Here is a 14,467-nt window from a genome sequence, read left to right as displayed (position 1 = left end):
GTATTTTTTCCACTGAGGGGAACGTAGAGGTATGTAGGGTGTGCATTGTCTCGGTATAGACAATAAGGAACACGGTTTGCCCGGTTGTAAGGATTTTCCTTCCACCCATGCACCAGCTGGGCCCAGTAGAACTGATCATTATATAAATGTTCAGATTCATGCAAATTATACTGTTACAGTGTGTCCATCATCTATATACAGCTGCAGTTTTCATTTTGCAAGCGGAGGCAGAATTCATTAGAATAAAGCCTATTAAATCAATGGTACCTGGTGACATCAAAGATGCAATGCTCCTAATGAATGCACAAGAGCTAACCTCATAAATATTGTTTCATTTTACTAAACTGCTGCGTCCAGTGTATGGTGGCAACAGGTGCGCTTAAACTGGCCAAATCGGCTCCATCAAAATGTACCGTGACTATATAGATGTGAATTTAATGAAAAATATATGCAGTACTTTGCCCCAAGTTTCTCAGTTGGAAAGCATGGGTCTTCTACTAGAGATGCCAATAACTTGTTGATTCGGAGAGCGGATGTGGTTGCCAAGATCAGGAACAGAAGCGGAGATTGGAAAGAGCAAGATGGAGAAAAAAAGTAGTTGGAAAGTCATAGATCATAGTGAAAGGACTGCAAGAGAAAGCCACAACACAGGGGCTGAGAGGCCGTAAGAGGTCAGATCATCTGGTGAGGAGTAGGGATGCAACGAAAACAAGTAGTGTTTGGAAAGAGGCAATCAAATCATACACTCTGAACCAGTACACAATTCGCTATACACAATATTGTGTATTGCAGTGTTAAATAAAAAACATAAAATATTGTGTGTGGGTGTGTATAATATATATATCGTTTGTTTACTTTGCTTTATTGTAAGAATGGCAAAGTAATAGACAACACATAAGTTCCACACACTTTCTGGTGACTCCAACGCTAAATAAACAGGGACCAGTTATTTAGACATCGGCCGACTTATTCAGCATCTGTCACATTGGACAATGAAACAGGAAGATTTTTATACTTGACACTCCTCCCACAGTCCAAGCTTGATGGGCTGGTGACACTCCCACCTTCCCTTTAAAAGGGAGTTCTCGTCAGCTGCTCTTGTTTGATTGCTCTGGCTGCAGACACACCTTGACAGTATGCCGTTAGCTGTGGAAAAAGACACTTTCAAACCATGCAAGCTAAATCAGACTCTATACTATTATTTTGTCACACATATGTCCTCCACCTGTTTATCTTTAAACTAGGTACACTGCTGCACAAATGTGTAACTCTGTTTGTATCCTTTCTCTGCAGATTGCCCTCTAAATACCTCTCTTTGTTGCACATCCCTCCCCCTAATGACACCAAGCAGGGGTGCTCGGACTTCGCAAGAAGCAAAAATTTTCGTGACAACGCATCTGCATTTTTATGCAAAATCCCGGGTTTATGTTCTACTGAGTACTTGAAAGGTTTCAGTGCCAACAACCTGCGGATTACCATGGCAATTTACCTCCCAGTTGTTCTGCATCCACACAATGGTGCATGATCTGCTATTAACATGAACCTCTCTGCCTAGGAGGTAATAGAGCAGAGCTTCTGTAGCCCATTTCATAGCAAGACATTCCTTCTCCACGGTGGCATACTTTTGTTCCCTTGGAAGTAACTTCCGACTTAGGTACAGGACAGCGTTTTCTACTCCATCCTTCTCCTGCGATAAGACTGCATCCTTTCTCTGCAGATTGCCAGCTAAATACCTCTCTTTGTCACAATAAATATATATATCATTTGAAAAAAAATTGCTTCTTCACGTAATTTATTTTGCTGAATTCTAACCACTTCTAACCAGCCGTCTTTCATCTGAGTCTTCCTGGGCCGCTACTTTCCAGCTGCATGGCAAATTATTTTATTAGGCTTCATTTAGTTGCTCTCTAGATTCACAGTATTAATAATATTAGTGACAGGCTGTACACTCTACTAAATCTTACCTGGAACAATAATTTGAGCAAGCAGAATATCAAATCTGGCCATTACTGCTAACAGTCCACAGAAGACATCTTATTTGAGTAACAGAATAATCATTTATGAAGGCCTTGGACTAATCAGGCAGGCGTTCTCTGTCTCCCATGAGTCTTTTTTTGATTTCTGTTTGATCCTCGTATACAATCCTAATGAGATTTTTAATTGAACTTTATGGGTACCCTTTGAGGCCTGCAGACCTCACAATCAATCTTGAATGCTGTAAACTATTTGAAGTTTTCTCTCGCGAAAGGTGAGGCACCCCTCAATGTCCTTGGCATAATTTGAAGTGGAGATGTTGTTCGTCTCCTCAGCTTCTGGCACCTTTTTTTTTCCACCTTCTCATAAAGTTGAAGGTCACTGTATGAATTATGTGGAGCAATAGAACTACAAAGGCAAACTTGTAGACAGTGTACACTACGAATTAAGCATTGCCCTGACAACCCCTTGACAGAAAATATGGATTTTCAGCTATTTAGTACAAAAAAAAAAAAGAAAGAATAATCTTATTTTCTTCTTTGTAGTATATGCTGGCAGTGAGCGATGGTTCGTTTTCAACCCATTTTAACTGTTTGCACTTTGTGGGTCTATAGGATACTTTTCCAACGTATTAATCTACTGCACGGACAAATAATAAGCCACAGACGACTATATTGTATGTATTTTGGCTACTTTTTTTATTTTACGTCGAAATCCTCCTCTTTTACTGTTTGGTAAATTGTAAGATAAACATGCAATAAAGACACTGGTAAAGTTCACTATTTAAAAGGGCCAAATTCAGAATTTGTCATAAATAAAGTTTTGTCTGTTTACAACCAATTCTGGTTGCTGTTTGCACCTCAATAACCAGACCTGTTTTTACGCGGTTTTTCTTTAGTGGGAATCACTGTACATGACTTTTTTTTGGTTTTTTTTTAGAGGCAATTGGTCTCATAGATAGTGAAAGCCCAGAATATGTAATGAAGCCAAACTCGCAAGTATGACACAACTAAAACACCTGCAAACCACAGACTAGAGAAATAGATTTCTAAGCTTTTTCCTTATATTTGTAATTGTTATTTTTGCCACGATATGATGTATTATATAAACAAGGATTAACAATTACTTTCAGCAGATCAACTTTACAGGGCATTTCTTGCCATGAAAATTCCCTATAGGAACCTCTGAGAATGCCACTGATCAGAATCAATTGTAAACGGGAAAATAAAAACCAATGCTCAGTGGTCAGCCAGTTCAATTGCCTATCTACCTGCGTTGTATGTAGCACTATTGAAAGGAACTGTACACTTGCAGACAATCAAGAGCGGTAGCACATTGGTTCATGTTGATTAAAAGCCATCCATAACTGTTCAAAATAGCTCTACCTAAAGCGCTAGCGAGCAACTTAAACATGCTTGGGATAGACATAAGGATATCCTTACAATAAATAAAGGATCAAATATGGTTTGAGATTACCATAGGTTAAAAAAAAAGGGTTGAAAAAATAGGTTAAAAAATTGGCAGACTAGATGGGCCAAGCGGTTTTTATTTGCCGTCAAATTCTATGTTTCAATGATATCTGAGGGGTGTTTGACGAAGGAGAGGTTGTCAAAAGTGGACAACCTCTTTAATAAGGGAAGCTCTAAAACAGAAGTGCTCAAACCCAGTCCTCACTAGCTGCCAACAGGTCATGTTTTCAGGATTTTGGTCTGTAGAAACAGGTGGGATATTTAGTGACCCAGAAAACCAGATTTAACTGACCTGTGGATGATTGAAGAAATCCTGAAAACATGAACTGTTTGTAGATCTTGAGAACTGAAATTGAGCAACTGTTCTCTAAATAAATACTACCACCTAACTGACAAAGGATCAAGTCACATTCTCTTAAATGTTGGAGAGCACCATCTTAATCTCACAAAAATAATTTGGACACAAATTACTGTTTATCTGTTACAACTACAACGCTGCTGCATTTTGAATAGAGGTGTTGGCTCAAATATGGAGCAAACAATGACGACACCTTTCAAGTCAACCAAAGCTCTTCAGTGCCCTGGAAAATTAGAAGGGAAAAACAAAACAAAACTGGTGACCTGGAAGATCATTTAAAATATTCCGTACTCTGCTTGTTTTAAAATAGTGCCAATACAGCCAAAACCCCACTTTTGTGAGTTTGCATTAAAAATACTTATACATTTTATGGAAACACCACAAGTCCTGAGCTCCAGTATCCAGATCCTGATACACCTTGTAACCCATAGATATGGTCAGCACTCGAGAGACCAAAACCATCCAATTCTAGAGTTGTTCTGGATCAAATTGCAGTGAGCCAACTTGCATCAAGATGAGATAATGATTTATTCTTAACATCTTTAACATAACATTAAAGGACCACTTAACAGAAAATACAAGCAAGCTTCAATGAAGAAGCTAATAATATTCAGAAATATTTGAAGTAAAGTGACTGTGTGGGTAGATATTTTCCTATACAAGACAGACTTCCTGCCAGTAATCCCACTAAAGGACAATGCAGACAGCTGCTCTGTGTCTGAAATGGCTGATAAGAGAACAATGACTTGTATATAGCAAATGTAAATATAGTGTCAAATATCTCAAATTATGACATTTTTTTACATATATATTTATGAATGTAATTAGTAGCACTTTTATATAATACAGGTTTTAATAAAAAAAAAATATATAGCATGCCATCTACAGGGTACAGTTGTGTTATAGCTACATGGAAAAGCAGGGGATGCTGACATTTCTAATAAATGGATCAATCGATCACATTGCAAAGCGTTTGTAATGCACTTATCGGCTTGTACGCCGTCACAGGGTGCAAATGTTACAGAAGGAGAATGACCTTAGGTTTGCAGCAGAATAGAGTGAATCGCACTGCCACCTATGGCCTGTGTGATAGGAGTGTGAGAAAACAGTAAATTGCCAAAAGTACCAGGTTAGGAGTATATACACCAGAGGAGATGTTCATGAAAGAAATGAAAGAAAATGATGGCAATACACACAAGTCACAAGGCAGCTTGCTAACAGGAGCCACGATAACGAAACAAAAACAGATTTTGTTTTCTAAGAGATATTTGGTTTGTATCAGTGGTAATATAAAGGTTTAAACAACAAAATACATTCTCTGTCTCAATGCAACAATTCATCCTTCAAATGGTTATTTGTCAGAAAGCATACCATAGTGCATACCTCCCAATACTTGTAACGTAACCAAGACATTGACATGCACTTTTCAGACCCCCAAGTCGTGACCTGATCTATTCATCCATTTAGACCACGTGTTTGATTTTGGTGAGACTCAGCACATAAAATAGGTTTTGCTCATTTGTTACCTGGAAATAGGGACTGGGATTGATCCATAAAAAATGAGACTGTTGTTGGGTATAAATAGTGTTTTGCTCATTTGCCTTAAAATGCACCTGTGGCTTACACAGAGTAGGCTACACCAATATTCGTAAAAACGCGAATCTTTCGATTCACTACGAACCTAGCACAGAAAACCGTCATTCCGCTGGTTCCTAGCACAGAACACCGTCACACCGTTGGTTCCTAGCACAGAACACCGTCATACAGCTAGTTCCTAGCACAGAACACCGTCATACAGCTAGTTCCTAGCACAGAACACCGTCATACAGCTAGTTCCTAGCACAGAACACCGTCATTCCGCTGGTTCCTAGCACAGAAAACCGTCATTCCGCTGGTTCCTAGCACAGAACACCGTCACACCGTTGGTTCCTAGCACAGAACACTGTCATACAGCTAGTTCCTAGCACAGAACACCGTCATTCCGCTGGTTCCTAGCACAGAACACCGTCACACCGTTGGTTCCTAGCACAGAACACCGTCATACAGCTAGTTCCTAGCACAGAACACCGTCATTCCGCTGGTTCCTAGCACAAAACACTGTCATACCACTGATTCTTACTTGTTTACTTTTTTCCCCTCCAGAAGAGCCAAGTGGCAAATGCAGTGGGAATGGCGATTTGTGTCATCATAGTCCTGCCCCTGCTGTGCAGTTCAGCAATTCGGTGTATTGCTCAGCACGGTGTTCAGAGCCATGAAGTGTGACGTGGGCGGGATGCAGGAAATGCCCTGCTCTCCAGGGAGGACTCTCCGAAATTCATAATAATCTTGAGCCTATAAACTAAGCCCCCCGATATGGCTGTCGTAGGAGATTGGTACACTTTTCTAGAAAATGGTATGATGTCAAATTAATACTGCGTCACAATAAATATAAATTAATCAATCCCTCTTTTTGTGGTCACTCAGATTAGAAAGTGTATTATACAATTTATTTAGACGACAGTGTAAACTGGGGCAAAATTTTCAAAATTGTTCTGCAAAATATTCATGTCACTTGTGTATTACATAGGGAACACTGTCTGTAAAAAATAAGGATATTTATAATTCCCAGTGGAGACCTGTGAGCATACAAAGACAACATGCCGCAGGTCGTGTTCTTTCATACAGATCAAGAAACTTGGAGGTGACTTTAAATATCCATTTTATTTTACAGTAGGTGATGCATTATTCTCTAAAATACACATGCCAAATTCCACAGTGGAAAGAGACGAATATTCCACAGAACAGTTTTGTAAATTCTACTCACCTAAACATTCCATGGCAGAAAGCCTTCACAATGATATTTTATAGTAGTTTCTGTGTATATGTATGTCACCAAGGGCCATAACTAGACAGTTGTGGGCCCCACAGCTAACTTTTGTAAGAGCTCCCATGTACCTCCCAAGGGTGAATATCTCACACATACCATACTTGCCCACTCTTCTGAAATGTCAGAGAGACTTCCAAATTCCAGATTAGGTCTCCCAAACTTCCAGGACCCCAGGTCATTCTCCCACACCCTGCACATTTCTTAGTGAAGAGGGTGAGACCTGAGTTTCTCATTTTGGCCCAGCCACCCCATGGCAAAAAGGATGTTACTGCGTCATTCTGTCACATGTGTGGGGCCAAACTGACATCATTCCAATTGAGATTTTCTGGCATTTTCCGGAGAAGACAAAAATAATGTTTGCAAGTATGACATATACTCATGGGTAGCCATACCTCCCAAATGTCCTGATTTTAGGGTTCTGTTTGTCCCTGTGGGTGCGAATGTTGGGGAAAGGGAGGTATTTAATGGGGAGCAGCCCTCTGTGCTCATGCCCACCATGGTCCCGTCCCTGACCCGCTGGGGAGCAGCTCTCTGTGGTCATGCCCCCCATGGCCCCACCCCTGACTCGCTGGGGAGCAGCCCTCTGTGGTCATGCCCCCCATGGCCCCACCCCTGCCTCGCTGGGGAGCAGCCCTCTGTGGTCATGCCCCCCATGGCCCCACCCCTGCCTCGCTGGGGAGCAGCCCTCTGTGGTCATGCCCCCCATGGCCCCACCCCTGTCTCGCTGGGGAGCAGCCCTCTGTGGTCATGCCCCCCATGGCTCTTTCCCTGTCAGGGACAGACATGTTAGGAGGTATGCCCTCACAGCTGCTGGCCCCTTGATAGTAAGATAGTTACACCTTTGATGTTCCTTTTTGTATTATACAGGATACTACAATATCAGGTAAGCTGTACAGATTTCTATACAAGTTAGGCCACTACTTTCCATTAGTAAGATACAGATTATTGCAACATAATACATTGCATGGGAACATGAGAATATTCTAACAGAACAACAGTGCAGGATAGGATGTGTAATTGGTATCCAGCGGTAATGTACCTAACTCTGCCCTGAGGCTGCAGGGGCGCAGCAGAGGAGTGCTAACAGCAGGTTGTAGTGTGAATAGCTCTGCTCTCCTGTTAGCAGGAATGAAAACTGTACACTAAAGCTATAGCAATTTGTTTTTTAAACGTAGGTTTCTGAGTGTAAGGATGGGGAGCTGGTTATGGTCAATCTTATTTCAGTTATTTTCTATCCCTCGGTGGTAGTATAAAAAATTTGTGTTCACTAATATAATGCCACAGTTTGATTATATTACAGACTTCAGAGCTGCTTTAGGGTGAAAAGAAGCTATTTCCTCATTCTCTTACTTACAGTTTGCAGCAGAAAGTTGCTAATGCTATAACACAGAAATGTTTTATTTATACAGTAATATTATTACAGAGCATTCCTGCCTCTTGCAGGTACCTTCTTATTTAAATGTGGAGTCCTGGCTTTCTAATTTAACTATAAATGTACCAGTGAAGCAGAAAACATAATGCACTGAAGCCAGCCAGGTACATGTAAGTTATACTAAAGTTATAATCTAAATGCTTATTCCTTACACAGTGACAGCTCTTTGGTTGTAAAGGAATTACAAATTGTGCAGAAAGCATTGTGTTCATCAAAGGCACGTACACTTCTGAGCAGGTACATAGTAGAAGCCGTGTTTTGAGCTTTGACGTTAATCAAGAACTGCCAGCAACACAACCATGGGAAGTAAATATTTTCCGCTTGATGCTCACTGTCCCGTTATCAACATTACAAACATAAAACGTGACATTTTTCTGACTTATTGATTTGCAATCAGTATGTGTACTAGTGTAATGTGTTTCTACAAGAAATTTGCGCAGCAGCTAGTTCTCGCTTTACGTAAGTATTATATTAAGGGTTCTATTTATGAAAAAGAAAAAAAAGTGCTAAATCCGACAAATAGTGAAGTTGTCTCTGGATTTAGGGATTTTTCCTATCAATGAAAGCCCCAAAAAATGCATTATTAAATTACAGCTTTTGTGATTATTATTATTTTTCTGTTTTTATTGATTTATTGATAAATACAGACTTCGTGGAGATTTTATTCTGTACTTTCAATGGGATGCATTTTTGCACCTTCCTGCTGCATTCTCATACTTGCCTAGTCTCCCGGAATATCCGGAAGACTCATGAATTTTCAGGGAGTTCTCCTGGACTCCCAGGAGAATATGTCGCCCTCCTGGATCCTTTACTTCCTTTACAGAGAGTGGGACCTTTATAATGCAATTCCTGGGAAGGTTCAAAAAGTTGCACTTTTTTTTGGGGGGGGGGGGGGGGGCATTTTTTAGGGGCACTTTGACTAATGTAATAAAACTTTCAAGGAAAAGTGGAATAAAAAGTCGTCCCCTCCCTCTCATGAATAAATCAAGACATAAATGATGCTAAACCGAGCAGAAACATTTAGGAGGTTTAAATTATTGAAGGGGATGGTTTTAAAGTGGAAGTAGGTTGGACTTTGAAGTGATGTTTTCACACTTTCCATCATATGCATTTTTTTTTTTGCACAAATAAAGCAGTAGGCTCCTGTTTTTTGAGATCCATAAATAAAACTGGTTATTCAATGGCCACATGGCAGGAAAACTAAATGTATTCTGTAGTAAACAGAATTCCTATCTATGCACCACACAGAGGAATGTTCAGGAGCAGAGAGCTATGACTAAGTCTGTTTGTAGAGCGAGGACCTGTAGCCAGAAGTATCAGGTCCTGAGCTGCTAGAAGCTGCTGCCGTGGTACCCCAAAGATTATAACCATGGCAGATAATCTAAGAGACTGTCACTATTACTAGCCCAGACAACTTTACATTTATGAGCGCAGTGCACCGACTATTGCCTGCCTTTCTCTTAACTTCCTTTTATTAAGTGTAAAATTACCCAGTCATGTTATTGTGAAATCACTTGTTGCATCTGTCCATTATAACAGGGGGATCCCATGCTCGTTGAGTAACACGGGGAGATGTCACACTACCAGATTACTACAATTTACGTACAGAGCATTCCTACTAATTTCAGTGAGCTTTCTACACATCCTGGAAACCCCACTGAAATGAGTGGGCTATTGAAATTAATGGGCAACAGCTCCATATCTCTTCATGCATTTGCAAAGACATGCAGACACGTCAAGTGCATATCAATCCCGTGTGAACCGCATATCAAACAATTATCAGACTCTAATACAGAGCGTTTATATGCGTCCTCACGTGTGGTTTGCACATGTGACTTTTTTTTCTGCAAATATAAGTCCAGTCAGTAAGGGGTCTTATAAAGCCAACCTCACTATAAAGCCAGCCTTGGCCTGTGTTTTAGGCTGGCAGCATGTACAGGGAGCACTGTATGTTATTGCATCAAGCCACACACGACAGATGTTTTATGATCTAACAATACTTAAAGCAAATAATAAAAAGTCTAAGTATATGGGCTTTTCGCCTAAACAATATGCAATTTTATCTGAGATTATTTTTTTTTACTAAATATTAACAGCATTCATATTTATTTTTAATGAAACAAATGTTAATAACAGCGCTGCGTTTGCTGTCAGTCCGAGCCTCCACTGCCACTGACACTTTCATTTTAATCCTTTGTTAAACCCCGTGCACTTTTCCTGTAGGAACATATACATGGTTCCTTTGTGCAACAAGCGTGGGCAGAGATCCAGCCTCTATATCCTTCTCCCCTGGAAGCTGCCCACTGGACTTAGTTTTTCCCACTCTGGTTATGTGGGTCAGCTGGATGCCAACATTCCTGGGTGAGTCACTAACGTAAAATGGACATTGTATCCATTAAGTAAGCCTCATGCTGCCACCCATGTGTAGCCAAGTTTGCTGTTGTCGAGAAGTCAGTCTGGGGCTGGAAAAGTTGGGGAAATGTGTGAGCGAAATCTGTCAACAATTAAAGATAATTGAGCGGGAATGAGAGTTCGGGGTGGTGGGGTGGCAGAGACAGTGGCATTAAAAATACAATGCAGACAGAAAAAGAAAAATACCTGTAAAGTTTAACACAGTGTTGGCTAACCTGTGACACTCCAGGTGTTGTGAAACTACAAGTCCCAGCATGCTTTGCCAAATTATAGCAGCTTATTGCTGGAAGGGTATGCTGGGGCTTGTAGTTTCACAACACCTGGAGTGTCACAGGTTAGCCAACACTGGTCTAACCTCAGTATCATCCAAAAATTGTATATTTTATTTTCAATAATAGCTCTTATGATTAATGTAATTAAATACAAATATATTTCATTATCACATTGAACATGGATTATTCTTATTTTAAAGCATATATTTATTAACCCCCGCCAACATCCCTTTAGGCCATTTTATTTTGAAAGACTGCATCTTCAAATGTGGTCCTAGAAGATATTTTATAGTTTCTACAGTGAGGATTCTTAAAAACAGGTTGTAATATTATAGGGTTTCCACAGTATTGAGCACTACGACTAAAATATCTTAAGGTACATTTAAAAATTGCTTAGCGGTGCTCCTAACAGTGACTCTTGGAGGAGGCGCTCTTTGATCGTGTGTTTGCATGACAATCAACGAGTAGCAGTAATTATTTTTACTTTTCTTCTTCTGCTATTTGGAACTTTGTGGATCTATCTCATTAAACCAGTAAGTGTGGAATTCCATTACTTACAGAAAGCAAACAAGTAGCTTTGACAACAAACAGGGAACATGCTCTTTAAGATACATTGTATACGTTTCACAAATCAAGGGAGAGAGAATGGAAGGACACATGCAGAGCATTCTGTTTGTCACACGGTGTTTACAACATAATACAGTACATGTCAGTGTAGCAATAAGCAGTGCTGAGACTGGAGTTTATTGCAGTGAATGGCTGCAACGTGGCTGAGGAGTAAGTGGAGAATCTGTGCTATCTTGTGACAGATCTCAGATACGTTTAGCTGTGAATAGCTCGGGGTATCTGAGTTAATGGCATTGTGCCACAGTGCACCATTCACTGCAATAATTTGCTTTATTCCTACATTTTTCACATGCATCCAAACTAGACAAATGGCACAAAAATGTTCTATTCTATTTGCTTCAGTAGCAATTTAGCAAAACTGATAAAACTGTAAATTGCTGCAATTTATATTTATATTCACTCGCAAGTGGGGGAAATGTATCTTTTCATAAGGAGCCGTGATTCCTAACGTCAATGAATTCTAAAGATCACCTACAGTCTACGTTCTAGCATAAAATGGAAACACAGAACTCTGTGCCAGATTATCGTGGACATATGGAGTCCAAACTGATAGAGCCTTGTATTTAATAAAAGTTGTAGGTACACAAGTCAATAAACTAAAGTTTTCTGAAAGTAGAAAACCTTTTAACGCTTGTGTAGCGAAACCAATATACTGGTCATGAAACTATAACATAACTTGTGAAACCCTTTTTACTTTTTGTAGAACTTTACTTCCCAAGGGTTGAACAGGTCAGGGAAGGACAGTGTTTGTTGTCAGAAGAGGGGAGGGGTCTGTTAACGTAGGACAACCAGTGTTCTGTAGAATCCTCAGCTATGATTACACAGTAAGTGAAGATATAATAAGTGTTTAAGTGTAAAAACTGGCAAACTGTAATGTGCACAATTTTAATAAAGTACATTTCAATACACTTGTGTGACATAGATCAAGATTTCTGATAGGCGGATCTCTTACCGGATTGGTTCTCATGGCTCCTCCCACAGCTCTGGCAGCTTTGTCATTTCCGACAGCTTCAGCCAGCCCCTTATAGCTGATTGTTTCTCCCATCTTAACTTTCTCCAGCAAAGCCAGCAGCACGGTTTTGTTGAACGAGTCTGACAAGACAAAACAGATAACATGTAAGTGATAAACATGTAAGTGATAAAGTCAGGGCCTTACGTTCTACCCATGTTTGTGTGGGTTTAATCTGGGTGGTTTCCTCCCACACTACCAAAACATACTGGTAAGTTAATTGGCTGCTGACAACAAAACTTCTCCTAAGGGTGTGTGTGTGTTAGGGAATTTAGACTGTAAGCTCCAGTGGGGCAGGGACTGATTTGAGTGACAAATAGTCTCTGCACAGCGCTGCGGAATCGGTAGCGCTACATAAACAGATGATGATGATTTAATGTTTTCATGGTAGGTACTGACTAGGCACATTGTGTCACTCACAAAGACATTTGTAGATGCACTTCAACATACCCCCTCTGCATCTCCCCCTGTGGGTAAGTGGCCTAGTGGTTAGCACTTCTGCCTCACAGCACTGGGGTCATGAGTTCGATTCCCGACCATGGCCTTATCTGTGTGGAGTTTGTATGTTCTCCCTGTGTTTGCGTGGGTTCCCTCCGGGTGCTCCGATTTCCTCCCACACTCCAAAAACAGACTGGTAGGTTAATTGGCTGCTCTAAAAAAAAATTGACCCTAGTCTATTCCTCTCTGTCTGTGTCTTTGTGTGAGCATGTGTCTATATTAGGGAATTTAGACTGTAAGCTCCAATGGGGCAGGGACTGATGTGAATGAGTTCTCTGTACAGCGCTGCGGAATTAGTGGCGCTATATAAATAAATGATGATGAACTATCATGGAGAGAGATCCTCCAGAGAATAATAACATGCATCAATTTTATAGGCTGTACATGGCTATTTTATAACCATACAAGCAAGGCTGTACATATGATATAAGCATTGAAAGGCACTAGGGCCACACTTTGCAAAACTAGCTTCATATTCATTTATTTTTTCTATGCAGAATGTCGCTTTGACTGGTGAAATCTTGGAGTTGGGCTACAGTGGCAAGAGAGAGTGTTGGGTAGAATGGCATTATCATTTACACAATTCCTAATTTAATTAATTCGTAAAAACTGGACAGCACTTATAGTGACAACAACACTACAGACAAGAATAAAGGAAAATATTGGATTATTTTGGTAAACAAATGTTGACCTAATAGATATGTATAAATATATCCAGGGTCAGTGTAAAGTTTTCTGGAACAAACTTTTCACATCTTAAGCTGGGTACACACTACACAGTTTTCATCCAATAATCGGCTACATCAGCCGACATACGACCGCTCGTTCAAAAGTCAGGTCAGTGTGTGCAGTGACACGATGGTCGAAAGTCTGCCCAAATGGATGATTGTCACCTCATTTGGTTGGTCGTACCATTTAATATTTTCATTCCAATCTCGTTTCCGTTGTGTAGTGTGTATAAACCTCCGACCGATCCACAACAGCAAGTATGAAATTACAGTCATTGCTCACGACAACATGGCTTTAAAAAGTTGCTAAAGGGATGTCGGCTCTTCCCTTTATCGTCCTAAACAAGGCTAGTGTGTATGCAGTCCATGGACCGAGCGATCGGAACATCGATCGCATGTAAAATCGCTCGGCATAAATAGTTGGTTGAAATTTCTGTAGTGTGTACCCAGCTTAAGACCATGCAGATGGCAAAATGGACATCAAGGTGAATGTAAGAAAGACTTTTACTTTCAGCATAAGAAGGGTTCTTTACTGTACGGGTAGTTATGATGTGGAACTTGTTATCTAAGAAGGTGGTGATGGTAAACCCTTTAACTGAATAAAAAAATGGGATGGATGCCTTTATTATTCTCAGGAAGGATATAGAGCGATATAATTAGCAAAGGATATTATGGATAAATGCCAGAGAACTTATCTGACTTACATTTATGGGGCCAAGAATTAAATCAAACCGACAACTTTAAAATTCCCCAAGTGGGACCAACATAGGATTTAGAGGCGCTGTTGTTGGGTATGAGATTTTGATGTATAGGGGTGTGGTC

At 40.2% G+C, this 14,467-nt stretch overlaps 1 protein-coding gene across 3 annotated transcripts in view; it reads right to left on the bottom strand.

Annotated features, from left to right (window-relative positions):
• The window catches only part of MGMT (O-6-methylguanine-DNA methyltransferase), a 311,488-nt gene that overhangs the window by 22,578 nt on the left and 274,443 nt on the right, over positions 1-14,467 (bottom strand). For all 3 annotated transcript variants that reach the window (XM_075216003.1, XM_075216004.1, XM_075216006.1), the window contains exon 5: positions 12,363-12,502. In XM_075216003.1, the coding sequence (XP_075072104.1) occupies positions 12,363-12,502 (140 nt within the window). The remainder of the gene's footprint in view (positions 1-12,362; positions 12,503-14,467) is intronic.

Source organism: Mixophyes fleayi, chromosome 6, assembly GCF_038048845.1.
Source record: "Mixophyes fleayi isolate aMixFle1 chromosome 6, aMixFle1.hap1, whole genome shotgun sequence".
Classification (NCBI taxonomy): Eukaryota; Metazoa; Chordata; class Amphibia; order Anura; family Limnodynastidae; genus Mixophyes; species Mixophyes fleayi.
Note: the sequence above shows the minus strand (reverse complement) of the source record. Positions and strands in the feature narration are given on the sequence as shown.